The following is a 27,607-nucleotide window of genomic DNA, read 5'->3' as shown; positions in this document are numbered from 1 at the left end:
GCATTGACCGTGAATATATGTTAAGTTATATTTTATTATTATAATAGGAAAATATTTTTGCACGAAAAAAAAGATTAAATTAAAGAGGTCGCCTGCTTTCGCATATACGACTCCAAATTTTAACTTTGTAATCTATTCGACCGCTTTCGTGTGTAACCTTACAACTTCAAAACTTCCTTTGAAAGATAATCAATTTGTGCTTGAAAAGTTATTTTTAGTAGAAATTTGATTTAAAGGTCGCGTTTGCTCTCGCAATTACCAATATCGCGTTTGCTCTCGCAATTACCAATATCATATTTTAAACTCACATACATCCGTTTCGCGTGTCCGGCTACAAGTTTAAAATAGTGTTTTTGAAAATCAGTAATATCTAAATTAATTAAAAAAAACATTATCGCTGAGTTTTAAAATTAACTTCTGAATTTTCTATAGTCAGATACAGTTTTCCCTCTTTTCAAAAAGAAATCAATATCACTTTATTTCAGCTTTAATACATGCATGTGCTATACTAGAAACGATATTCATCCCTATGATAGTTGTTGTGTCTTCTTTATTTCTACCTGTCTGCATTTTTCAGAATAAATTTCAGAAAATATAGTGTTGATATTGGACAATGAATATGACCAAAGAATGAGTACCATGTCACAATTTGTTCTTTTTTTCCTTCTTAATTTAAATTTAGTTGAATTATCTAGAAAATATTAATATATTGTGGCAAATTTGTGTATTTTAATTGTTTGTTAGTGTATTTGTCAGCAAAAAAAAAAATTGTTTGTTAGTGTAAAATTGTTTCAGTATACGACCTTTAACCTCATAATTTAAAATGAGCAAAGTAGGATGGAGAGGAGAAGAAATCTTATATACCATTGTTTGGAGAATTTCCGATGAAATTAAATAAAGTATTCCATTGTTAGAATCAGAATGGATTATCATTTTTTACCCTTCTTAAACATTGTTCATGTATGTAAACACAAATGAAAGATCCTATGGAGCTTCCAAGGGGGAAATTCTCAGAATGCTCCAAGAATACTCCGAAGTAGAAAATACAGGGATTAGGTCTGGAATGAGGGAATCATTTTTTCTTCCTAAATTCATCCCTGTTAAAGTTATATATTAAAGCCAAAAACAAACTTATATCAATGCAAAAACCTTAAATTGTCAGAATCAGAAAACAAATTTTTAGCAAATATTAAAATTCGTCGATGCACAAGATCCGGTAGAAACTAAAGGATTCATGAAAGCTAACAGAAAACAAAAGACACATGTTCATACGTTCATACTATGACGAGCACGCGTTTAAGTATCCAAGACATACTCTGAGATGGTCGCTAATTAATTATATCACAATATGGCTTCAAAATTGGAGACTATCAGCTAGATGAATCTCATGGACCTCAAATGAAGAGATCATGCGATAGACCAAATGCTTGGCAAATCAAACATGTAGTAAAGTCATGAAAATTGATTTTTTTCAGTCACTTATCTAATATCTTAAAAGAAAGGCTCGCAAAGAAGACATTGTAACTTGTAGGAAATATGAGAACTCTTCACTGCCCATTATCTAGAAGTGGAGAGTCGGTGATAGGTTGGTGCTTCCCCACCTTATCTTCATTGGATGATTTATTGTCCTAAAGGCAGAGAAAGTAACAATGTCAGTTATTACTGCAAAATCAATCTTATGAAAATGCATGTGAGGAATGTTACCTTAAGAATTGGAATATTACCATGACGGTTAATATCAATAGCTTGCAGTGCAATTGAGGTATCACGAAGAGTCAAAATCTTATACACGAATATGGCAAATTGCTTACGAGTGGAAAAGCTGGAAGCATACAACTTAAGAGTTGGAACTTGGAATACGTTTCCAGAGATGTCTCCATCTTGTGGACAAAATACAACTTTGAACGGCCTGTTTTGTATCGAACAATGACAAAATGTGAAGGAGAACTCCTTCCAGTAAGTCACTTAGCCTGTCTTCATTTCCGTCGTTTTCCTCATTTACATTCTCACATTGACTTCTTTTCTTCATCTTTTCTGGCCGTTAAGCTTACAAAGGAAAGAAAAGTGGAGTTATATCATGTAATGTATTATTACGGAGAAAGTAGCAATGAGCAATTATAATGCCATATTTCAAGCGGAGACGATTGGGGAAATAAACCTAAAAAGTACATTGAATTATGAAGCAGGATAATGATTTACGAGAAAAAATAGAAAAATGAAATTGAGTTGGAGAATGTAAAATACCTCGCTGATGTCGCTCTCCCTGTCGCTGTCGAGTTGTGAGTCAAAGTATTGAACCTAGGTCACCGAGGTTGAAGAAGATTAAGTTTTTGGGCTCGAATGACTTAAGATAGACTCAATATAATAGAAAAGCCCAAGTGGTATTAGATATTTGAAAATTTCTTTTTGCACCTATTTGCTTCTTTGGGCCCTTAATTTTTTCCAATTTAACCTCGTTTGGACTCAAAACCGAAGTTTTTTTTTCTTCTCTAAAAAAAAACCTGAAGTGTTTATATAAAATTTCAAAATATATAATCTTAAACCTCTCAAAACTTAAAAACCAAATACCTTGTTATTAAATCGCTCTATAATCCTTTTTCGTAACCTTTTTGACACATAGAATATGAATACAAACTGAACATTTCAATTTTTATGATAAAAAATGTGTCAAACTCTCATCATATCAGTTTTTAACGACACTGATGGTCATTATATTGACACAGTTCAGACTATATAAACTGAATACGTTGAATATGTGTTCGAATTATATAATCCAAAATGTATAATCTGAAAAGAACAAAAAGAAGAAAATAATTGAGAAAGAAAGGAGTTAGAGATTCAAATTGATTTCGGAGATCAATTTGTCTGTACAAAATATTACAATGACATGTATAATCTATTCAGCATTAATACACAAATGTGCTATACTGGAAACTATATTCATCCCTATAATAGTTGTTGTGTCTTCTTTATCTCTACCTGTCTGCATTTTTCAGAATAAATTTCAGAAAATATTAGTCAGTCACTCTAAATTGGACAGAAAACAATATTAGCAGTTCTCTAAAATGTTGTAAAACAAAGCATTGACACATAATTAAGGATATAAATTATGTTATTGAATTAATTATATCTAACATATTTATTTAGCCAGTCACTCTTATAGTAGTATTTTAGAATAAAAGAACCAACACCAAGAAAGAGGAAAAATGTCCAAGGGTAATTTCCAATTAACCAAAAATCTAGCAAAAAGGTTTGAAGGTGCATAGGGTTAGGAGAATATATAGAACTACTGGAAACAACTCCTTCTGAATATGATTCCCGCTACAATGCAAGGAATCACTTCCTGCTTGAACAGGTATGATCAGATGCAGTTACTACACTGTAACAGATCACTGAAAATGAATGCTCCATGTACAGCTCAGGCAATTGAGTATATTTTTTTTGGTGTAAACTAGGTATCCTCCGCACGCAACTGCGGAGACTAATCCCTCGAACATAGTGGGACCCAAATGGGCGGCAAACTCTCCCTAATAGTTTTAACGCTGCTGTATGCCCATGGCTGGATTCGAACCCAAGACCTTGGTTAAGCTAGAAGAGGCCCGTTCCATCTCATCTAAGCGCTCTTGGGTAATTGAGTATATGCTTTTAATTCCACGAGTTTTTGGCCTTCAACTGTTAAACTTTAATTTGCTCCATTTTCATTTTAAAGTGCTTTTGAATTATTGTTACCATGCAAATTTGTTAGTAACTTATAATGCACGTTAGTGGTTTTCACTTTATGCTTGTATGAATGATTGGTATTCAGTTAAAACTCTATAATGATTAATTATTAGTTCATCATTTTAATTTGTATGCTAATATTGTTGCAGAAAGCTTTACCAGTCCGGGATGAACTCCACAAAAGAGGCATAAGGTATTCCCTCCTCTGCCCCAGATGTGAGTCTGGTATTGAAACCATAAACCACCTTTTTCTCAAATGTGATGTGATATAACCCAGCGAGCGAGAGTGGTTTGGGTCAAACCTTGGAATAAATTTTCACAATGCTGAAATCACAAATTTTAGTGATTGGCTTATTAATTTCATCCTCAACAATGATACAGACATCATCATCACCATAGCAGCTCTACTCTATAGCATTTGGCATGCGCGAAATCAAAAAGTATTCGAAAATGTCAACGTACCTGCTACCTGGTGAGATCGTGATTCAGCGCGCAGATTCTAGCATCCTTAACTATAGATCAGCTCAAATTGCAGCTCCAGGCTCCCTTGACTCCATCAATCCGCCAGCCCAATCTCCGTGGTCCTAAAAATGAGAAAACTGAGAAGGATATTATCAAAATGAATAGCGACGCCAACTTGTCTAACCTGGACCTTTGGGGAATTGGTGTGATAGCAAGGAATGATGCTGGGTTGGTAATGGCCTCTGGAACGTGGCTTCGTCCTGGGATTCCGTGTGCTACAACAGCAGAACAGAAGCTTGGGGTATTTACCAAGCCATGATCTTTGCTGGTGAATGTGGATTTTCTAATGTTCAATTTGAGAGTGATAATGAAAGGGTGATTCGTTTGCTCAATGGAACTAGAGAAGAGATTTCTATTGACCATCAATGTAGAACTTGTGGGATTCTCATAATTTAAAACCGTAACTGTATGATGATCTTAGCGGCATTAGCCGGTCTTATTCAGCCGGGTTTTTGGTGAGAGACAGGCAGGGAAATACATGAACACATAAAAAGAAAAGTGTAAAATTTCCAATTCAAGAAAGACTGTTAGAAGTTACGAGAGTGGGAATCAGAGGAAAACCAAGGCGTTTGTAGTCGAGATGTGAGAGAATGAGTAACATATCACAATCTGTTGTTTTTTTCTTCTTCTTAATTTAAATTTAGTTGAATTATCTAGAAAATATAATATATTGTAGCAAATTTGTGTATTTTAATTGGTTGTTAGTGTATTTGTCAAAAAATAATGTTTTTCTGTGTAAAATTGTTTCAGTATACGACCTTTAACCTCGTAATTTAAAATGAGCAAAGTTGGATGGAGAGGAGAATAAATCTCATATACCATTGTTTGGATAATTTCCGATGAAATTAAATAAAGTATTCCATTGTTAGAATCAGAACGGATTATCATTTTTTACCCTTCTTAAACATTGTTCATGTATGTGAACACAAATGAAAGATCCTATCTATGGAGCTTCCAAGGGGAAAATTCTCAGATTGCTCCAAGAATACTGAGGTAGAAAATACAGGGTTTAGGTCTCTGGAATGAAGGAATCATTTTTTCTTCCCAAGTTCCTCCCTGGTAAAGTTATATTAAAGCCAAAAACAAACTTATAGTAATGCAAAAACCTAAAATTGTCAGAATCAGAAAACAAATATATAGCAAAAATTAAAATTCGTCGATGAACAAGATCCAATAGAAACTAAAGGATTCATGAAAACTAACAGAAAACAAAAGACACATGTTCATACGTTCATACTATATGAACATGCGTTTAAGTGCCGAAGAACATGATTTGGACATCACAATATAGTATCTGAGACATACTCTAAGATGGTCGCTAAGAGTATATCACAACAATATATATCCGAGCCATACTCTGAGATGGTCGCTAAATAAGTATATCACAACAATATAGTATCCCAGACATACTCTGAGATGGTTGCTAAATAAGTACTACTATATCACAACAATATAGTATCCGAGACATACTCTGAGATGGTCGCTAAATAAGTATATCACAATATGGCTTCAAAATTGGAGACTATCAGCTAGATGAATCTCATGGACCTCAAATGAAGAGGTCGTGTGATAGACCAAGTGCTTGGCAAATCAAACATGTAGTAAAGTCAGAAAATTTGATTCTTTTTCAGTCACTTATCTAATATCTTAAAAGAAAGGCCCGCAAATAAGACATTGTAACTTGTAGGAAATATGAGAACTCTTCACTGCCCATTATCTAGAAGTGGAGAGTCGCTGTTATGTTGGTGCTTCCCCACCTTCTCTTCATTGGATGATTTATCGTCCTGTAGGCAGAAAAGGTAACAATGTTGATTATCACTGCAAAATCAATCTTATGAAAATGCATGTGAGGAATGTTACCTTTTCAGTGTGACAGAGATTGGAGATTGAGAGGTGCAGCAACAGAAGCAGGAGCGGCGGCAGAAGCAGGTGTGGTAGATGAGGAGGAGGCAGACGCGGCAAACTGCGAATGATAGTTGATAATCCTGGCGCCCTTTATAGATTCTTTAACCTGTTTAATAACAGTCAATCACAAACTCTTCTTATATTTATTTAATTTAATATTATCTAACCTCAGATTCTCACAAAAGTTATTACCGCTCACTTATGGTTTTCAAATAACTACCTCCTTAAGATTAAAACAATTTGAGTAAATTGTTAGGATGTTAACTTCCGCCAGCGGTGAGTTTTGTCGCAAGAAATCAACTATTCCATCTGGTATGGGAGGAGGTTCCAAACCTGCTTTAAATGCTTTTTGTAACTTGGTAGCTTCTTTACTCGACTTGGCAGCAACTTTCTTTAACATGGCATTCACTACGCGGGGTAATCCCAGTTGAGTTTGAAGAGGTTCCAATTTTATTTCCATCGACTTCAAGTTACACAAAGAATGGAGCTCAACCTCTAATATATCAGGAACTAAGGAGAGAATCTAAACAGTCAAGAACGAGAGTGAAATAAGATCAGTTATGCAAGTCAACCAATTTTAAACAAAATTTTGAAATAACGTAAAGAATCTTAACAAGAAAGTAAAATTAATGCTTCAAAACATGCCTAGGTACCTGAAGAGTAATTGAAGAGACTATCAATGATTTTACATTGGCGAGGTCTAGCAGCCAGCTCAATAGAACCATAGGAGACTCCTCAAAATTTGAATGCATTTTTGCATCAATATTTACTTGTTTAACAGAAGAAAGACCGCTCCCACATATTTTCTGATTAGGAATACCGGTAATAGTAAAGGTGCAAAGACTAGGAGTAGACAACTCAATTTGGGAAAAATTAGATGAATTATGATGCATAGCTAAATCGACAAGTGTCTCACTTGATATCTTGAGGATTTGAGCATCCTCTATCTTACAACCGTAAAGGACCAAACTATTCAACTTAGTAAAGGCGGAAAAGGGGTCAACACAGCCGTTTTTATCACCCCAAAAGGCGAAATTTGTTAGATCCAAGCTGGTCAATGCTGGCAAATTCAAATATTTTGGAAATATTGTTCCAAAATTACCACCAATATTGCGTCTAGGATAAATATCAAGCTTAAGAGATGTAAGAGCCCGACATGAAGAAACGCAGCTCAGAATGAGAGAACTATCACCACAGACAGAGATTTCTAATTCCTTAACGTGTGTATTATTGGACCAAACATAGTCTAAAACCTTTTCAAGGAGTTGAGACTCAATATTACCATGACGGTCAATATCAAGAGCTTGCAGTGGAATTGAGGTATCACGAAGAGTCAAAATCTTAGACACGAACATGGCAAATTGCTTCGGAGTGGAAAAACTTGAAGCATACAACATAAGAGTTGAAATACGTTTCCAGAGATGTTCCCATCTTTTGGACAAAACGCAAGTTTGAACGACCTGTTTTGTATCCAATAATGACAAAATGTGAAGGAGAACTCCGTCGGCTAACTCACTCAGCATGTCTTTGTTTTCGTAGTTTTCTTCATTTTCTTTCTTACCTTGCTTTCTTTTCTTCATATCTTCTTTCTCACGTTGCCTTCTTTTCTTCATATATTTTCTGTGATGTAATATTACAGAAAAGGTAGCAATGAGCAATTATAAAAGCGATATTTCATGGGGAGACAATTTCGGAGAAACAAACCTAAAAAGTATATTGAATTATGAAGCAGGATAATGATTTACGGAAAAAATAAATAAAAATTGAGTTTGAGAATATAAAATACCTCTGCTGATGTCGTTGTCGATGTCGCCGTCGAGTTGTGAGTCAAAGTATTTAACCTAGGTCATCAAGGTTGAAGAAGATTAAATAAGTTTTTGGTCGGGAACCACTTAAGATAGACTCAACATGATAGAAAAAGCCCAAGTGGTGGACTAATTTAGGTGGGCTAATTTATTTTTTAAAAGCCCAAGTAGATTAGATATTTGAGAGAGAAACAAAAATTCCCACCTTCTTGCTTCTCGTGTTCTCTCCATTTTTTTTCCAAGTTCACCCGTTAGGATTACAAAATCTGAAGTATATTTATAAAATTTCGGAATATATATAATCTGAAACCTCTCAAAATTCAGAAGATCAAATATTTTGTTTTTAAATCACTCAGTAGTATTGTTTCATAACCTTTCCGCAAATAGAATTCGAATACAAATTGACACATTTCACAAGAATATCTAAAATATGTGTTCGTATTATATAATCTAAAATGCATCAGCATAAAACATACTCCCTCCGTTTCTAAATATAAGCAAAATTGACTTTTTAAGTTCATTCATTAAATGATGTATGTGGTCCATATTATTAACCACATACATCATTAAACGAATGAATCTAAAAAACCAATTTTGCTTATATTTAGAAACGAAGGGAGTATATATTTGTACAGAGAGCACAAATATTTGCAAATCTACGTCAATTTACAACACGCGTCAAAACCCATCACCGAAACACATCAAAATAAATTCTAAACATAACACGTGATAATATCAAACATGATTAAAAAAAAAATCTAAATCACACAATATTTGAAACAGAGTTTCCAAATAAAAAATATCCATAAATACAAAGGCATAAACCCTACTAGGTCGCACGACCTAGTACCCCCTCCTCCAACAAAACATCATCCCTCCATGACACTTTGCAATGATCGTCTCCAAAACCCACCGGATTGGACTCCCCTGCTCCACATTGCCACTGACTAGTAACCTAATGGATAATGTCCTAATTCGTCCTAATTGAGGTCCCACGTCTGCAATCAGGTTTACTGCCTCTTCAGCTGTAATCTCTGAAGATGCCTCATTCTTAGGTGTCTTAGGAGGATCTCCCGCATGTCTAAGCATCACATACATATGTGATGTCCTGAAATATGTTGTTTCCCACCCGTGAAATGCATTATTTTCAAGGTCCTCAGCAGACATCGCCTGATTAAGAAACTCGATATAGGCTTTAGACACTTGCCTTGAGCTCAGGTTTTGGGACATGCTCATACTCTAGCACGCGATACGGCCAGGTTCCCTCAGTTTGGCCTTAGCCATCCACTCGATTCTAGTCAAGGAAGACGTGGTCCTCTTGTTGCCTCTAACATGATCGTGGTGTGCTTCCATATTTGAAAGAAATTAATATACATAGGCAAATAAATATTTTGAAGAAAATTCTGAGATAAATCAAAATTCAACACACACAATGGCGGAGCCAGAAAATATGAATAGTAGTGGGGGCAACATTATATATATATATATATATATATATATATATGTGTGTGTGTGTGTGTGTGTGTATATATATATATATATTATTGAAAACATAAATATACATCACACTAAAGTAAAGAATTTGCAAGAAAATGTAATTGCAGTTCTTTATACTTCAACTATAGAGGGTGTAACACACTGAATCGAAGTGAAACAACACCGGTACGCAACATTTTTTATCAATAGAGTCTGGTTTCCAGGCATGCCAAACGAAAAACACTGGTGCACAACATTTTTTTATCAGTAGAGTCTAGTTTTTAAACATGCCAAACGAAGTGACCATCTTAAGTTTCATCATTAACACAAATTTAAGCTCAAAAAATTAATAAAATATGTTCCGTTTCATTACATTTATAAATAACTTATAAATTATAAATGTATAAGACTGGAAATGTAAAATTAAAATTTACAATAGGAGTTTAACCTTTAAAAATCAATAATGGAAGAAACTATAAGTGAGTGAGGTTTGTTGTTTGTATTGTATGTAGTGTTTGTGTTTCTTTTAATGAAATTTTATTATAGATGTAAGACAACTACAAGTGAGACAAAAACAAATGTCTGATTGTGAAAGTGTGTATACCATGTTCTATGTGAGTGCAATAGAGAAGTTTCTAACATTTCAATTGGATGATAGATGAGTGTGGGTTGCTTGGTCAAAATTTCAACATATAAATATATAGTACTAAATAATTTCACAAAACTTAGTGCAGACATGTGCACCCACTATGCTCTATGTGCCTCCGCCCCTGAACACATATGACCCGCTTTCAGATTATATAATCTGAATTCGTTAATAGTACAATTCATATTTTATAATTTGAAACCAACTGGTACCCAAAAGAAGAAAGGAAAAAACAAATTAAACGCCAAATGTTTGAGAAAATGTGAACTAACATTTTATTTATTAGTGGAAAAGGTCTTGAATGCGATGTATTCAAGCAACTTGACTTCAAGAGTGAAACAATGTGGCAAGATTCAGGGATTTTGGGAGTATTTTTAGTGAAAATACGAAAATGGAGAAATGAGGAAAATTAGAATGTGAGGTTTAGTGATATCTCAAATTTTGTACTAAATAATTCTAAAAAAATTCAGTAGATTTGATCCGTCAAATATTTTATGTCACGACTTTTGGTAATGTTTGTAGGTTAACTTGTGTGTAATCTTCACATCTTTTAATTAATTTTTATAGAGATATTTAGAATATTATAAAATATCTCCCACAAAGATTTAAATTTTTTTAACAAAATATAAATTAAATACGAGTAGGTTTTTGAGGAATTTTTCTCTAGGTTTTCTCTTCCAGATTCTTCATTGAGGGGTGGTTTTGGGTCAATTTTTTACCTGAAATCACCTCTCTTCATCTTTTTCTCTCTATTTCAATCTGAATAAGTGATTTTTCACATAGATCTAGGTTTTTTTTTCGTGATTTCGTCATCCGAGTGTGGTGGTGTGTTGTTCGTCGTCCTGTGTGGCGTTGTTTGATTTCCCGTCTTATTGTGGTGTTCATTTGATTCATATTAAAAGATCGATTATTCAATCAAAGATTTGGACGTCAACGTTGCAGATCCGGAGGCATGAGTATTTCAGTCACTTTAATTTTATCATATATTTTTGTAGGAATTATGTTGTTATATGCTATTAACTTGGATGTTGTGAGATTGTTCGCAAACTCATTCTTTACGTTTTTAGCGGTGTTGAATGGTGTCCTCTATCGATTTGAATGAATATCGTTTTGTTTTTGTCAAAAAAAAAAAACGAGTTTTTAAGCTCTAAAAACTTCAAAATTCATATTATTTCATCTACTATTAAAAAAATTAAAATTTCGCAAGAGATTTCTATAATATATTAAACAAGATTGTAAAAAATAATTCAAAATTTTAAAAGATACACATAAGTTTACTTAAAAGTCTGGATCGAACGTCTTGACAGAAAATATATGGGTGATCGAAACTTATTTAAAATTTTTGGAAGGACTAAAAGCAAAATTTGAGACCTTTAAAAGGATAAAAAACATTTTAACCCTTTTAATTAATACAAATTGCAAATAAAGTTTTCATTTACAATGTAAATGTAAGTTTCTACTTAAGAAAAAAATCTTTTACAAAAGATTTTTACTTAAAAAATTTGAGAACGGTAGAGATTTACATTAATTAAAGTGACACACTTACCTGCTAGCTGAACTTCAATTACCAAGGCCGCCTTTCCACTAGAAACCGTAGGGTATCGTTAAAAAATTCTGACTTAAATTATATTGGTAAAATTAAATTAGGTTTCTTTATTCGTAAGTTAACCGTAGAATGACTTATATTCGAATAATTTATGAGAAAAAATAATTAATATTGGTTATCCATTTATATGCTCTCTCTCTTTTCTTTTCTTTTTTATCAAAATTGCTTAAGGAAATTTGACATTTGGCAGCAGCAAATGAAGATGTTAGCGACCGGTTTTTCCCTACAGAACGGTATATCAATAAGAATTTGAAAACTGGAGATGTGACTATTCATGTAAGAGCATTAGTTTCTTCATTGGCTTGCCTCATAACAAACTCTTGAGAGTTTCTAAAATGTGAATTAACAATGTGACGATAGCTATTAAGAACACAACCAAATTCAGTAACATATTTTGTCACGGTGCAAGTAATCAACAGCTCTCTCAGAATGCAATTTGAAATCAATATGTTCTAATTGGAGTATGTCATTTGGTTTTAGCAAGAACAAATTGACCATGATCGTCCCGAATGAAAATACCAATACCATTTCTTTCAGCCTTGCTGAAAATGACACATCCACGTTACACTTGAAGTGTCATTGGGCAGGTTTTTGCCACTTAGTAGCAACGATTTCTGGTCTGTCTCGCCAAATTCCAGTCCTACGGTAAAAGAATTGCTTGAATCCAAAACTCGGTACCACAGTTTGTTCTTATGTTGCTTCCAATGGCTCCATAAAAGGCAGCAAAACAGTGGTTGGCGAAAAGATCTATGATAGTAGTTGAAGTGGCATTGTTGTGTGCCATTGCTGCACCTATTAAAGGATAAATATGTTGTCTGCTCTAGTAGTATCATCACTCTAGTAGGATATAATTACCTAATTACAATTATACAAGAATAGTAGGTGTGGTCCGAGGAATGGTAAAATATTTGTTGGGTGCTAACAGAGAACATGTGTATTTTAGTTATAGTAATAGCCTTTAGTGATGAAGAAGCCTTTGTTTATCAAACTGCTAAAACAGTCAACACCTAATGACTCTGCTGTTGTAAAAACCCATACAGTAGATTAGTGCAAACAGATTATGTTAAACATAAAGGATGATCACACATGCACGGTTAGCTGTAATTCGTGCATTTCTGGTTTGAGTATATAAATGGTGGCGATGAGTTTGGAAAAGGAGATGGGTGTTCTTAAGACGCATATAGTGAAAAGTACGACAGTCATCTTCTCAACAAGAATAGGTTTTTCAAAAACAAAAACAAAAAAGACGAACAACATATGATGTGTGATTAAAAATCTTGCAAAAAGGTTCGAAGGTACATAGGCTTATGAGAATATATAGACCTTGGAGCAGCAGATAAGTTGAGAACACCCAACAGAAACTATATTAGTTAGTTTGGACTCTGTTATTAACTATCACATGGCAGTTACAACAAAATTCTGTTATAAATACTTCTATCCATCTATAAACTACACAGAATCACAATCAATCTAATTCTCACACTCTATTACCTCTCTAAACTTTCCTTTACTTTCTCTAACTTTCTCATCTTCATCATCACATACTATCAAACCATGTTTTCAACACCAAGCAACCCACTCCAGAATCCTAAAGACAACAAGAATTCCCCTACTGCATCCAACACTTTCTCATTTCCTCCGCTTCTTCCGCCGCCGCCAATGTCTATCTACAAGGCTAAACTTTCCATCAAACTAGATGAGGAAAACTTCTTGATATGGCGTCTATTAGTCGAACCTGTAATCAAAGGTCACAGGCTTCATAAATTCTTGACTGATTCTATAATCAGTCCCAATGCAGGCTCTGTTAACAGTGATTGGGATGAAACAGATCAGATCCTCTTTTCTTGGATTCTCTCCACTCTATCAGAATCCATGCTCAGACGAGTAATTGGATGCAAAACTTCAAAACAGTTATGGGATGAACTCCATAACTTCTTCAAAACTCGAGCACGCGCAAAGGTTGGACAATATCGATCTGAACTAGGCAGCATCACCAAGAAAAGCACGGAAACGGTCTCGGAATATCTGCTCAGAATCAAGATCTTGATAGATTCTCTGGATTTTGCAGAAAGGCCGGTGAACTTGCAAGAACACATTGATGCGATATTGGAAGGATTGCCTAAGGAATATGAGGCTGCTGTGACATGCATCAATGCCAAATCAGTGAGTGCTCCATGTACAGTTCAAGAAATTGAGTATATGTTGTTGGTTTGTGAAGCTTGGATCGAAGAAAAGAACAAGGTGCAAAACAACAACAAATCTGATGAATTTGATCTTCAGAGTCAATTGAGTGTCAATGGATATAACATCTTAGGACCACCACCAATACCACTGCAATCTTTAATGAACTCGTTTTTGCAGCGGTTGCAGCATATAAATCCATCAAATTCTGCTGCTGTGAGTACTCGATTTTCGCCTCCTGCATGGACTTCACCGCCAACTCTTTCTAGCTAGTTTCCATGCTCCAATGAATAGGAGACCTCCAATCACAATGCATCCTCATCCACCTCTTCCGCCGAGCAACTCCACTGCTTCGGCTATTCCTAATCAAACTACTGATCTCAGTCTCTATGCACCACGACCACAATGATCTTCTCTGCTCAATGCTGGTTTGCTAGCTGCTTATGTTTTTTCTTTGTTCCATTAATTAGTCCCAAAAGTTCCATTTTGTTTACTGTTAGATTGTGTTAGCTTGGATCAGCTGTAATTGAATCTGTTTTAGTTTAGTCACTGTGCAATTCTTTGTTGACAAGTTTCGGAAGTTTCATTTAGTTTACGTTGCAATTGCTTTAGCTTATAGCTTAGTTGTGATTGAATTTTTTCTAGTTTAGATTACTGTACAATTGTCCGTTCCTCTTATAATGTTCTTTTGTAACTAGTGGCAGACTACATATTTGTACTTGTATTGTACCCAAATGGAAAAAACTACATGGAATAATAACATTTGATTTGTTTCTTCTCTTTACTTTCTTACAGTTTCTGAGTTTCATTTATTTTCTTTTCTTCAGTCGATAGGTTTTACTAGTTGTTAAAGCAAAAAGAAAGAATATTAAAGTGCATGTGTTTTTAGGTAAAGTGCATGTTAATCTGTTTTTTTTTTTTTTTTTTTTTTTTGTCTTTGCAAAGTGCATGTTATTAATGTAGTATGGGATGGGATGAAGTGTAATGAGATAGAATTGGCAAGTTAATTTTTTTATAACAGAATTGGCTAGTTAATCTAAAAATTATATACCCCACACAGGTTAACTACGTGAGTGAGAGATTGTGCTACAATCTAATTTTTATTTATTAGAATGAAGAGAGGTCAATCTGATCAAGGAAAAAATAAATAAGTACAACTTTTTTTTTTGTACAAAAATAAGTACAACTTTTAATTCCTAAAAATTGAGACAGTAAAATGAAATATAGTTCATACAATAATTAAACTAAATAAATGTCTCAGCATTATTTTTCTTTAGCATTGACAATAGAAATTGGAAAAGTTATTTTAAAACAATTCTGATTCTGGTATCTCTTTGACCAATCTAGGTGGCAAACGGATTATCAAACTTATACAACAGTCAACAGTCAATGACTCTGCTCTTGTATTAATCCATACAGCATACTTGAGCAAACAGATTATGTTAAACAGCTTATATTTCCTTTCAATCACAATTATAGGGATGAATGTAGTTGCCAGTATAGCACATTTTTCTTATAGAAAAACGACTAAAAATAGGTCTGGTCTTGAAACCAGCTGCAACTTACTCTTGCCTGAGTACATGGACTACTTAAGTCAAGAAACTCACCAAAGAATTCTCCTGAGAGTTTGGTTTAACCATTCACACAGAATTAAGGATCTGATTCATTAGAAGATCACATATAAAGGTGAATCATAGCGCTCAAAACATGAAGATTAAAAAGTGAACCAGCTTGACTAAATTTTAAACTGAAGAAAAATGCATAATTGTAAAATCAAACATCTGGATGTATTAAATGTATACAACATAGTATAATTACTAATTAATTAAAAAACCAACAAAAAAAACTGTTTCTTCTTGATTCTGAAATCCCCCCAAATGGATCAGCTGAACAAGGGAAGACAATGAGACTCCAGCAGAAGAGAAACCTGCCATCCAATCCACATAAGTAAATCGGTAACCTACTGGCGTATATTTAATGAACAATAAAAATAGCCCAAACTCTGCAATAAGTTAGTAGCTAAGTTACTGAACTTATAAGTACCTCCACAAAAAATAAAGTTTGTTGCAGATTTGGGAATGTTCTGAAGAAGCAACATGTCAAGGTACCGTCACTTGTTTCCTGGCTTCTTTCCTTTCCTTTTTTCTCTCTTACTTCTTTGCTTTGGCTGTGACTTGTGCTTTGATGCAACCTTTTTAAATGGCTTCTTGTTATTTATAGGAACAGATTTCTTTTTATCAACTACAACAGGATGGGAGGACACTGCTGGTGGGGCTTCTTTCCTTTCGCTAGGGAAACTCTCTTCGTCAGGGTTGATCTCTTTTGTTACAACAGTGACTTTCAAATCATCATTTTCATATGTCTTTGTTGCTTTCAACAAGAAGAAAAAAAAATTCAATCATCAAATGAGTCATACACCAAATACAGTAAGAAAAATCACACATCATCTAGAAAAATTAAACCAAATAGCCCTCTACACTACATGTACGGCATAGCGGTCAATCCCGGATAGCAGAGCGGAAAAGCCGACTCCCAATAGCATGGAGTGATGGCGGCCGCGAAGGGCGCTACTCCCACGTTCCAACGCATCTGGGGGAGGCCACACTCACCTCCACTAGGTTCCAACGCTAGTGCTACAGACAACTACCGACAACTAAGGCTTTGTTTGGGAGTTTGGAGGGGAGGGGTAGGAAAGGCTTTGGGGGGTGGAAAATATAGAGGGAAATGGAGAAATCTTTTGCATTCTTTTTAGAGAATGATAAAGTAATGCTTATGATTCATATATTTTTAATATTAAGAATATTATAACAGAATAAATTTGAAGAATTTATATAAACCCCCCAAAACGCTCCTCCAATACAACTTTTTAGTTCCCCCAAATGAGGAGGGTTTTGTATTATGAAGAAAAATTAAACCCCCAAAGCCCTCCCCTCACAATGTACTCTATTTCTTCCACTTGCTCCTTCCTCTTTTCCAAAACCTCCCCTCCCTTCCCCTCCAAACTCGCAAACAAAGCATAATAGGTCAAACATTTTTGAATTAAGCTACCTCAGTCCTAGTAAAACATCAAGTAAAACATTAAGCTAACTCGTGCACAAGACATAAGGACTGATCAAGGATGCTGTATAAATGCATGCCAGTCTGAAGAAGGAACTTAATAATATTCTCATGCATTGCCTTTTACAACTAACACTAAGCATGGAAACACACATGCAAAGAGCAATGAAACAAATTGACAAATTAAGGGTTTGATTCATCATCAGACACACACATCTAAGGATTGGTTTAGATTGACCAATATGAGCTTACCTATTGGCATAAACAATTGTGAGACTGATTAGGAGAATTTATTAAAACAGCTTATATCATGTTGATAAGATATTTTTAGCTTATTGTATAAACTCTCCAGGATAGCTTATGAAAACAGCTTCTAGCTTATATAAAACAAATTTGACTTTATTTTAACTTATGTTATAGAAATAGCTTATACATAAATAACTAAGAACTTACATGATAAATGTATATGCTATAAGCACTTAATTAAGCAATTTATACAAACATGACTATATCAATAAAAGGAGATTACCAGCAACAGATTCAACTTGTTTGTCAGTTTCTTCTTCTTGGTTGTCATCAATTTCACCAGTTTCAGTGTCATCAGTTGGTGGCACACCCCCATAAGCAAGTTCTCTTTCCAATTTCCTCTGCAATAAAATACATGAACAAATAAGCTATAAAAAAAAAAAATTGAATCTTTAAGAAAAGGGTAGGTACCTTTATGCGTTCCTCATTGCGTTTGCGTCTTAAAGCTTCTTCTTGTTGTTTGTTGGCTTCTTTTCTTCTCTTCTTCTTGCGTTTGTGAAAGCCAGTGACATAATCTTTGAGATCTTTCTCGTCGAAAGAAATGGCCAAAGCTTTGTTCTTTAAAGCTCTCTTCTTAACGTGACCAGTTTTGCGCTCTGATATTGCTGCTTCTTCGTCCATGGTTTCAAGGGTTCAGCCGCAATCAACCACAACCAACGATGGAACGAACACACTCAGACTCAGACTCAGCCGTGTACAAAAACCCTCCTATATTTTGTTATAAATAAATAAATTTAACACGTTAATCATTTATGTTTTTTTATTACAACAATTCGGTTTTTAAATCATAAAATATTTTCATCATTATTCTTTTTTCAACAAACTTTGGTTTATTTTTATTTTTCGAGTAAACAAATGTTAGACTTATAGATCTATGTGAGTATAACTCAATTGAGATAATGTATTGTTATACACAGTGGTCTGGGTTCGAACTTTGAATACCTCTTTTATTCACTTTACAAAATAAATTCTATTCACCGGACTATGTCACAAAAAAAACTAGGATTTATAATTATATTATTATTTCTTGTTATTAAACAAAATTTATCGATTTTTTTTTTTGAATACATCAAAATGGAATTATATTAACACAACGTAGCATATTCCAAGCACAAGATGTGCCTAGAATTCTGCTACAAGATACAAAATGTTACATAGTCCAAAACAAAGAACAAAAAGCAGGGATTAACCAATGCCTAGACATAACAAAGAATTGATCGATTATTTGATTTATGTTTAGGTTCGATTCTGCATGCAGTTATCCTCGCCTCAACTCAAAATCAAAAGAGGGAGCTTTGTTTCTCCGTTTTCATTGATTTATAATGATCATCAAACATTTATCCGTAAAATTAAATTTGAATTCGGAAGCAAGAAAGAGAAAATATGTGTAAGTTACTATATTGTGTCATAAACACTTTTTTATTTCTTAAAAAAAAAAAAAAAAAACACTTTTTTATCTACCACCTCAATGTTAAGCGGTAACGTAAACACTTTTTTGACATATGCTATAATTTATTAATGGTTTATAAGCTATGATTTGGCTATGTATACTATCAAGCCATGGTGGAAAACATAAAAATCCTTCTAACTTAATTGATGGTCATGGAAAACATAAATTGAAACGAAAAATGCATTTAAGATTTGAACACAATTATACGTTATTTGGATTAAAAATAAAATTTTATTTTGTAACTTGGAGAAAAATCTTGAACTTTTTTGAAAGTGCGATAATTTATTAAAAAAAAAAAAACAAGTGTTTAGTTGTCATCATTTTTAATAAATATATCAAGAAAAAAATGCGAACAAGCATCTTTAGAATATTATTTAAATCAAATACACGCTCGGATGAAGGAGGAAGTTCTTAGTTTATGCTAAAAATAATAGGAGCAAGAATGTGAGAGCCAGAGGATAGAAAGAAAAAAAAAAAAAAAGATGACCAAGTCATAAACCAAATCCAATTAAAGGTACCATTTAGAATCAATAGTGCCATTTGCTATTATGCGAGTAATCTTTGGCGTATCTAAGAGATCTAACACCCTTGTTTGATAATTAGCATCAAGTTAATTTAGCTGATCCTTGTTTCATAGTTACCATTGACTTCTATTATTACCTTTCCTTGGTGAGAATTACTTGTTTTTCGTCACCTTCTAGCTTCTACCTCAAGATTTTTGTCACATGAAGAAGCATGTACCATGATTTATTATTTTTTTTTGTTCAAAGTATTTACCATTATGTTAGATAACAATCATATCATGATCTCATGAGATTTCTGTTGCTAGATTTACCAAGTACAAAATAAACCAAGATTTATTACAAGAAGGGTGTTAGTCATTGTTAATAAATCCGCAAAAATGAACGACTTGTTTTCAAATTCCTTCAAAAAGTACACCGATTTGAAGGAACAAGCTTACCTTGATGATGTCGAGGCAGGGAATCGAGAAACTGTTAATCTCGATAAATTCTTCGAAGATGTTGAGAATATAAAAGAGGACATGAAAACAATTGAACAATTGTATAGGAAATTGAAAGAGGCTAATGAAGAAAGTAAAACCGTGCACAATGCTAAAACCATGAAAGAACTTCGAGCACGAATGGACAAAGATGTTGAACAAGTCCTTAAACGTGTCAAAATTATTAAAGGAAAACTCGAAGCATTGGATCGTTCAAATGCAGCTAATAGAAACATTCCAGGGTGTGGTCCAGGTTCATCAGCAGATAGAACTAGAACTTCAGTGGTTAGTGGTTTAGGGAAGAAACTTAAAGATATGATGGATGATTTTCAAGGTTTGAGAGCAAGAATGCAACTTGAGTATAAGGAAACGGTGGAACGGAGGTATTTTACAATAACGGGAGAGAAAGCGGATGAAGAAACTATAGAAAATTTGATATCAAGTGGAGAAAGTGAAAATTTCATGCAAAGGGCAATTCAAGAACAAGGTAGGGGTCAAATAATGGATACTATTTCGGAAATTCAAGAAAGACATGATGCTGTTAAGGAAATTGAGAAGAATTTGATTGAGTTGCATCAAGTGTTTTTGGATATGGCAACTTTGGTAGAGTCTCAAGGACAACAACTTAATAATATTGAGAGCCATGTTGCACATGCAAGTTCTTTTGTAAGAAGAGGGACAGAACAACTTCAGGAAGCTAGAGTGCAACAAAAGAATTCTAGGAAATGGACATGTTATGCCATAATTCTTGGTATTGTTCTAGTTGTTGTGCTTTTGTTTCCTCTCTTGACATCACTTTTGCCTCATTTGTTAAAATGAAGGGATGAGACACAAAAGAAGACTATTGAGAAGATTTTTAGTTGACAACCACAATTGTAGGCAAGGTTTTAAATTGCACTCATGTTGTAATCTTTGATATGATAGAGAATCGCAATTAAATGCGACTGATGTGACTTCAACGATTATTGTGTTGTGGTAGCTTAGACATAAAACCTTTGATGTTGCAACCCAATGAAGGATGTGGATTCTTTATAGGTCTTGATGGTTTGTATAATCCCATGATTTTCGCAATTGTGGTTGTATTGAATTAACATGCACTGTTAATCATCAAGTTAGTTTTTCGGTTCTTTTAAAAATATGAAAGAGATAATGATAGCTCAAAGATTATCTTGATGGATTAAAAAAAAATAGGAACTATTATTATTATATTTCTATTGTTTAGAGATTAAATTGGAGAGAAAATCATAGTTTAAGAACCAAATTGATGGTTTATTCTTTCTACAAATATAAAGATCGAGATGTTGCAATTCAAAACCTATTTTGAGAGCATTATGTCCTCTACTTGTGGCTAGATTTTGCATTCTAAGACGAGCATGTTTATGCCTAGGACAAGTAAACAATGTCAAGTTGGGTTGAGACTTGAGAACTTACTTCATACTCAGGCATTTCATATTTAAACATGTGACCTTCTTGAACCAAAGGATGCACAAAATAAAAAGTTATTCTGATTTAGGTTTTTGATTTCCATGTTCTTGAAGGTTGGTTATATAAACACAACATGTTCTTGAAAGTTACTCTAATTTTCAATGAATATATAAGTTACCTTTTACTTATCCATCTTTGATAATTTTCTACCCATCTCTCTTTACAACCATTTTTTTCTATCAAACGTGGAGAATCTATCTTTTACTATCATTCAACCATTGACCACTACGAGTATGGATGCATAGTTGTTGGGTAGATGTGCGGATGATGGTCTGCAAACCGGCCTACATAGTTTGTGCATCATTTGTAGGAGTCCATTTAATTGTAGAAGATTGCTCTTAAAGCATTTGATGATGCTTATAGGCACATATCGAAAAAGTGTACCAAACGGTAATTTTTTTAAGAAGGTAGTTAGTTACGGTTCGGCACTTACTAGGTGCCTAAAGGGCAATTTCCTTAATTGTAAACCTACGTAGGTCGGCCCATGAAATCAAAAGGTTAGATGTGTTGGTGTCTACAGGGTTAAGGACCAACATGTTTAGGGTTAGAAAACGATGCTGTTAAAGGCGGAGCTCTTTTGGCTTGTTTGTGTACTTTTCAGGTTTTATTATTTTGTGTCAATTGCTCTTTTGGCTTGTTTTTTCCTCGGATGGTACACTACTTCTTGGTTTCCAAAGCCTCTCTTGGGATTTTTAGTCTTTCATCTAGGGAGGGTCTAAAATTTGAGTCAATCCCTTTGTATTCGGTTTGTATGTGCATTGTTTCTTTTATTTAATAGTAAATGTTAGTGAATCCGAGATCTCTAACTTCTTATCTCTCAACGCAAACAAGTTGAGTTACCCCCGTCAATTTAACACATAGTTTTTCAAACCTATTAATGAATGTCTCAGTTGAGAGAAAGAAAAAAAAAGGCAAAGCTCAAACCTGGAACTTCCATGTATGGGGCTTGTTTTGCTACTCCTAAATCAAATCCGTTTTAGATTTTATTAAGTAAAGAGTAATCCATGCCCTCTGACCTATGGATCATTGATTAACAAATTGATAGATATTGCAAGCATATCATAAAAATTATGAAAGTATTGAACTAGCAATCATTAATTCTCACTTAACGATTTTCTTTGAGATAAACTCACACTTTATGATTTATTCACTTTGTTGAGTCAAATTGCAGACAGGAACCCCTAATTAGCTTTCTTTTTTTTTTTTTTATAAACTCTCACTTCTTGGTATAAACGACTTAACTTCATTAAATAAGTGGTTCAGAATTCGATTTCTAGTTCACATGTATAAAAAAAAAAAAAACAGCTATAATCATTCTCGATGTAAACTATCGATAAAAACTCGATGTAAACTACTGATAAAAAAATTAAGTATATGTAATTATTTTTAAAAAAACAGCTATAATATACTTACATGATGGTAAAAGATTATTTTACATCGTTAGTGTACTCCATAATTAAACTTCAAATATATTTCAGATTAACAAAGATTAATTAATACTTGTCTGCAAGTGATAAAGCATGAAAAACCAAAACTTGTTAACATTTTCCAAACCAAAATGCAGAAGGGTCCCTATGACCCAACAGATGTAATAAATGCAAACCTGTGGGGACCACTGCATATTCGACCAATGCTTGTTTTGTGAGACTTCTCATCAAGTCTATATACGTTATGCAATGAATGCATTTCTATTTATTGCAGCTAAATTCATATCTGTTGTGCCACAGGCATGGAACATCAAACCACATAATAAGTAAACCTGCTTTCTCTTGAATTCTAGTCTCTTGTTCATTCAGAATTCGGTATAGCCTGACTTGTTTTCTGGTTTTTTGGATGGTCCTTTACGTCACTGTTCTGGTACATGAACTTTAATGACATAAGCTGCATTACACAGTATTCTCTTTATTTAGATATACTAGCCCACGCAGTAGCAAAACACGAAAACAAAATTGCTCGTTTTACAGCTACCACTGCATCTGCAAAAACTGCTTTGGACATCAGTTTCTAAATGAAAAGACAAAGGCTATGTCAGTCACAAACAGAAAATGTATTTTTAATGTTAGTTCAGTTTACATCTTCTGTCAATGGACATTGGATACGGACACGCCGCCACTGCTAATAATTTGATAAAATCATATAATTCAATGTAATTATATGTATCAGTGTCGTGTCGCGTGTCCGACACCAAGACACGTCTAATCCAATGAGTGTATGTGCTCCATAGGACTCATCCATTTTACATATGCTTTATCCATGAATCAATATTATTGGTAGAATCATGAACAAACGATCCAACATATTTCTCAAATCTTTGAACATCATAAATGGATATGAAGCATACCAATTTACATTTCATAAACTAATCAGGGATTCAAAATTATTTAGATAATAATTACGATTTATATCAGCGCCATTTCTATACATCAGTAACCCCCTGGGCTCAAGCATCAATGAGATCATCCTGTAAAAGGAGTGGTTTGCAGCAGAAACCCTAATCTCAAGCATCACTCTCATAGTCATGGAAACATGTTCCAATAAAGGAATGACCCTAACCAGTTAGCAACTAGAAATTTGAATCACCAGGGGAAAGAGAAGAGAAGTAGTCAACATTCTGTGCTTTTAATTGATTAAGATAATCAAAGTACAGGCATAAAAGACCTGCTAATAATTTGTTAAGCATAACAATTGACAGCAGAAGACCTTCGGATTTTGGATATTCATAACATCAAAATGTCCTGTATTATTAACTGATCTAGCATGTAGAACATCCTAGCACCAGTATAACAGAGAAGTTATCTTAGGGTAACATTAATGTCAGAGTATGATGCGGAGGGATTATTAGTAATCCGCCATGCACATACTTCGATTCTATTTTCTCAACTAAAAACAAAAAAATTAGGACAATCACTGCATAATTAAAATTTAGAGGCTTTGATGCACACACAGGTCCTCTATGATAGTATCAATGTGGAGTAGAGTTGAAATACGTCTATTTATATATACAGTATCTATTAATATAAAAGATATAAAGACAAACAACTGTAAACTCAATTTTCAGCAAGATTTCACCCTTGCTATATAGGAGTACAGAGCAACTCAAACCGAACAACTGCAGAAAAGAAAACAAAAGCCCATAGCTCATCCACAATATAGAATTAAACTTTCAGTGATCAGCATAGCCATAATTTCTAAATATCCAGCATTTGGCCTTTAAAATATATATATAAATGCTGTCACAAAATAGAAAATCCTCTTCCAATCAACAATAATAGCAACCAAAAGGAAAAAATATAGAAAAAGGAATTTATGATTCAATTTACAAGCCACTGAGTCAAGTGCCAGCATTGGGCAGAGCTGCCATAAAGGAATTGTAAGAAGACTCGAGATCAAAGTGAAGCTGCCTGGCCTGTTGTTCTGTCAATTCATCAGCTGCACCCATCTTTGATAACCTTCCAATCCAATCCTTCATTTTTATTTTCCCCTCGAAATCTGGCGGCAAAATCGTCAATTTATTCAGTGAACCATAAAGATCTGAGAGCAAAGGATGCACCTGATCTACAGCCACCATGTTAAGTTTCAAGGAATCCATCGATGTAATAAAATTCTGAACACACTCAGCCACAGTGGCAGCCGAGGTGGACACACCGGCTGCTGCAGTAGCCCGGTGCTCCACTGTAGCAGGCACACCAGATACCACAAGACGGTTAATCGCAGCTGGGCACTCCATCCTATAGGTATCAGCAAATCTGTCAATGCTAGGTACAGTGTCCTTAAGGGTGGACGCTAGGGTTTTGAAATGAGCAATTAGCTTCTGGCACTCTATCTCATATTCCTTTGGTGATATTATATCTCTAACATAAGCTTTCTCAAGTCTCTCAGTAGCCTTGATAATTGCATAAAGCTCAGCAAAGTTGTCATACATTTCTCTCTCGCGCTTGTCATTCCAGAGCTTAACCTCCGTCATATTATTTATTTTATTCAGATTTCACAGATGTCTACGTAATGGTGGAGTTGGGGATTGGAGAAGAGAACGGGACACGCGCAAAGAGAAGGGTCCTTCTTCACTGAAACAAAACATAACATATGACACCACACACAACAATTAGCAACTTAACCACGGCTAAGATCACAAAACCATAAGGTGAGATCTAAGAACTAACATCATTGTTTTGCTTTGTTGCATTAAAAAAACCAAAATAGAAACAGTACAGTAAACCAATGAATCTACAGTTTCAAAATTATAACACAAAATATAAAGACACCAACCTAAGAAAAATTACGAAAAATCTTAACTTTCTATCAGATAAACAATAAGCAACTCAAAAAAGTCAACTAAGCTTAGGTTATGCACTCCTTATTTCTACAATTTAGTGATTTACATTTCAAATTAAAAAAAACAAAGACAAAAACATGTTCCAAATTTCTGAAACAAAAAAAAAAAACATTAAATTTTAGGGTTTCTGAAATTTCCTACAAATTTGTCAGCAACCAAACAGCTTCGGAAGGGGAATAAAACAAACGAATCAACATGACAAACAAATAAACATGAAATATTAAAATCCATATCCTAAATCAGAGGAAATAGAAATTCAACGAAATCATGAGCTACAAAAATAATAATTAAGAGAAAACATGGAATAATAATCGTGATTAATGAAAAAATTAAACGGAATTAGAGAAAAAAAATAGAGAGAGGGAAGGAGAGAGCTTACAAGAACCGAAAAGCGTTTATCGAACGGTGAGAGTTGTGAGAGTGAGTTTGGTTTCTTATGGGGTATATAGAGTAATCTACTGCGGTACGGTGCACGGGAAAGATAATGAGAGAGGTTGCGTGTGGGTTCCCACGTATTATTATTTTGATGCACTGCTTACGGCATCGACGTGTAGCAGTTGAAAATTGAAAACCAAATAAGTAACCAACCAAACGCATCTCAATGCTGTTTCTCCTTGATTAAATCAACTAACGGATTGTCTGCAAAATGGTTTAGTTGAGATGAAATAGGTCTTTTCTAAGTTAACCAAAATTTTGGTTTAGAATTTGTTTTCAGAATGCAACAACTTTGGAATTTTGAAGAAAAAGTTTGTCGTTCATTTAGGTCCAACTCGAGGTATTAATTTTCTCAATTACACGCGTTGACGATATCCAATTTACATTAAAAAATTAAGACTGGTGCTAGTCACACCCCAAAAAAAACTTGTTACACCCAAATTTATTTAAAATTTTACAATAATACCAAAATTGTCCTCTTTATGTAAATTTTTAAAAATCCATCTTTTATGATCATTCTGAACCCTTACCCCCTTTCATCCACAAATCACGCAACAAATATCTGAATCAACATCTTTGTTATTGATCTGTACTATATTCATAAAGGTTAGTGAATTTCATGAATTTCATTTTCAATGAGTTTATATTTGTTTATTGTTTGTTTTGGTATGAGATATGTTCAATTTAGGTTAGTGTAAATTAAGTTTACTTATGTTCAATTTAGGTTAATGTAAATTTAGTTTATTTATGTCAATGTAAATTAAGTTTACTTATTATGTTCAATCTAGGTTAATGTAAATTTAGTTTACTTTACGTTCAATCTAGGTTAGTGTAAATTCAGTTTACATGTATATAAGAGGTTAGTGTAAACTCAGTTTACTCAATCTAGGTTAATGCAAATTAAGTTTACTTATTCAATCTAGGTTAATGTAAATTCAGTTTACTTATGTTCAATCTAGGTTAATGTAAATTCAGTTTACTTATGTTCAATTTAGGTTAATGTAAATTTAGTTTACTCATGTCAATGTAAATTAAGTTTACTTATGTTCAATTTAGGTTAATGTAAATTTAGTTTACTTATGTTCAATCTAGGTTAATGTAAATTTAGTTTACTTACGTTCAATCTAGATATAAAAGGTTATTGTAAATTCAGTTTACTCAATCTAGGTTAATGTAAATTAAGTTTACTTATGTTCAGTTAATGTAAATTCAGTTTACTTATTCAATTTAGGCTAATGTAAATTTAGTTTACTTATGTTCGATGTAAATTAAGTTTACTTATGTTCAATTTAGGTTAATGTAAATTTAGTTTACTTATGTTCAACTTAGGGGTATATTAGTCATTCTAGGGTGTAACTTATTTTTTTTAGGGTGTGACTAGCACCAGTCAAAAATTAATTGACAAATAGTCTAAAATTTTTAACTCGAGATAAAAATGTCAAAATCTTTAAACCAAAAGTCAGAATTAAATTTAAACTTGACTCATTTATGCGTGTGAGTTTCTAATAACTCTTATCATTTGATCTCTTAATAAAAAAATACATCTTAGATATGAATGGGTCAATATTCTTAATCATCATCATTCACGTTCTTTTTCTATTAAAACCAATTTTCTTTTAATTTTCAATTAAAACCAGCGTTATAGTGGATAAGTGGTATATATTTTTGCTTCATAAAAGA

The 27,607-nt window shown here is 33.7% G+C and overlaps 4 protein-coding genes across 4 annotated transcripts; 1 reads left to right on the top strand and 3 right to left on the bottom strand.

Moving 5' to 3' along the window:
* Positions 1-5,366: 5,366 nt before the first annotated feature.
* Positions 5,367-7,852, bottom strand: LOC11434568 (F-box/LRR-repeat protein At4g14103). The gene is made up of 4 exons (XM_024781594.2): positions 6,801-7,852; positions 6,368-6,670; positions 6,103-6,253; positions 5,367-6,026 (listed from the first exon to the last, which is right to left on the bottom strand). The coding sequence occupies exons 1-3, from the start codon at positions 7,758-7,760 to the stop codon at positions 6,107-6,109; spliced, it is 1,410 nt and encodes a 469-aa protein (XP_024637362.1). The 5' UTR covers positions 7,761-7,852; the 3' UTR covers positions 5,367-6,026; positions 6,103-6,106.
* A 7,723-nt stretch (positions 7,853-15,575) lies between these two features.
* LOC11430497 (ribosomal RNA-processing protein 17) lies at positions 15,576-17,937 on the bottom strand. The gene is made up of 4 exons (XM_003608171.4): positions 17,636-17,937; positions 17,448-17,565; positions 15,905-16,231; positions 15,576-15,788 (listed from the first exon to the last, which is right to left on the bottom strand). Exons 1-3 carry the CDS (start codon positions 17,843-17,845, stop codon positions 15,972-15,974), a joined length of 588 nt encoding a protein of 195 aa, XP_003608219.1. The 5' UTR covers positions 17,846-17,937; the 3' UTR covers positions 15,576-15,788; positions 15,905-15,971.
* Positions 17,938-19,575: 1,638 nt separating this feature from the next.
* Positions 19,576-20,493, top strand: LOC11428488 (syntaxin-124). Its single transcript, XM_003608170.3, has one exon. The coding sequence runs from the start codon at positions 19,576-19,578 to the stop codon at positions 20,491-20,493; it is 918 nt and encodes a 305-aa protein (XP_003608218.1).
* A 3,639-nt stretch (positions 20,494-24,132) lies between these two features.
* LOC11439388 (vacuolar protein sorting-associated protein 28 homolog 1) lies at positions 24,133-26,027 on the bottom strand. The gene is made up of 2 exons (XM_003608169.4): positions 25,872-26,027; positions 24,133-25,223 (listed from the first exon to the last, which is right to left on the bottom strand). The coding sequence occupies exon 2, from the start codon at positions 25,121-25,123 to the stop codon at positions 24,491-24,493; it is 633 nt and encodes a 210-aa protein (XP_003608217.1). The 5' UTR covers positions 25,124-25,223; positions 25,872-26,027; the 3' UTR covers positions 24,133-24,490.
* Between the last annotated feature and the right edge of the window lie 1,580 nt (positions 26,028-27,607).

This window comes from Medicago truncatula, chromosome 4 (assembly GCF_003473485.1).
Source record: "Medicago truncatula cultivar Jemalong A17 chromosome 4, MtrunA17r5.0-ANR, whole genome shotgun sequence".
Lineage (NCBI taxonomy): Eukaryota > Viridiplantae > Streptophyta > Magnoliopsida > Fabales > Fabaceae > Medicago > Medicago truncatula.
This window is presented reverse-complemented; position numbering and strand designations above follow the sequence as displayed.

What these genes read in the sequence shown, in the direction of transcription:
- LOC11428488 (XM_003608170.3), top strand. Translation starts at nt 19,576, where the DNA reads ATGAACGACTTGTTTTCAAATTCCTTCAAAAAGTACACCGATTTGAAG.
- LOC11430497 (XM_003608171.4), bottom strand. Translation starts at nt 17,845, where the DNA reads ATGGACGAAGAAGCAGCAATATCAGAGCGCAAAACTGGTCACGTTAAG. An exon ending in GCAATGAGGAACGCATAAAG is followed by an intron (nt 17,566 to 17,635) that starts GTACCTACCCTT and finishes ATTTTATTGCAG; the next exon opens with AGGAAATTGGAAAGAGAACT. An exon ending in ACAAGTTGAATCTGTTGCTG is followed by an intron (nt 16,232 to 17,447) that starts GTAATCTCCTTT and finishes TCTTGTTGAAAG; the next exon opens with CAACAAAGACATATGAAAAT.
- LOC11439388 (XM_003608169.4), bottom strand. Translation starts at nt 25,123, where the DNA reads ATGACGGAGGTTAAGCTCTGGAATGACAAGCGCGAGAGAGAAATGTAT.
- LOC11434568 (XM_024781594.2), bottom strand. Translation starts at nt 7,760, where the DNA reads ATGAAGAAAAGAAGGCAACGTGAGAAAGAAGATATGAAGAAAAGAAAG. An exon ending in TCTCTTCAATTACTCTTCAG is followed by an intron (nt 6,671 to 6,800) that starts GTACCTAGGCAT and finishes TTGACTGTTTAG; the next exon opens with ATTCTCTCCTTAGTTCCTGA. An exon ending in ATTGTTTTAATCTTAAGGAG is followed by an intron (nt 6,254 to 6,367) that starts GTAGTTATTTGA and finishes GTTATTAAACAG; the next exon opens with GTTAAAGAATCTATAAAGGG.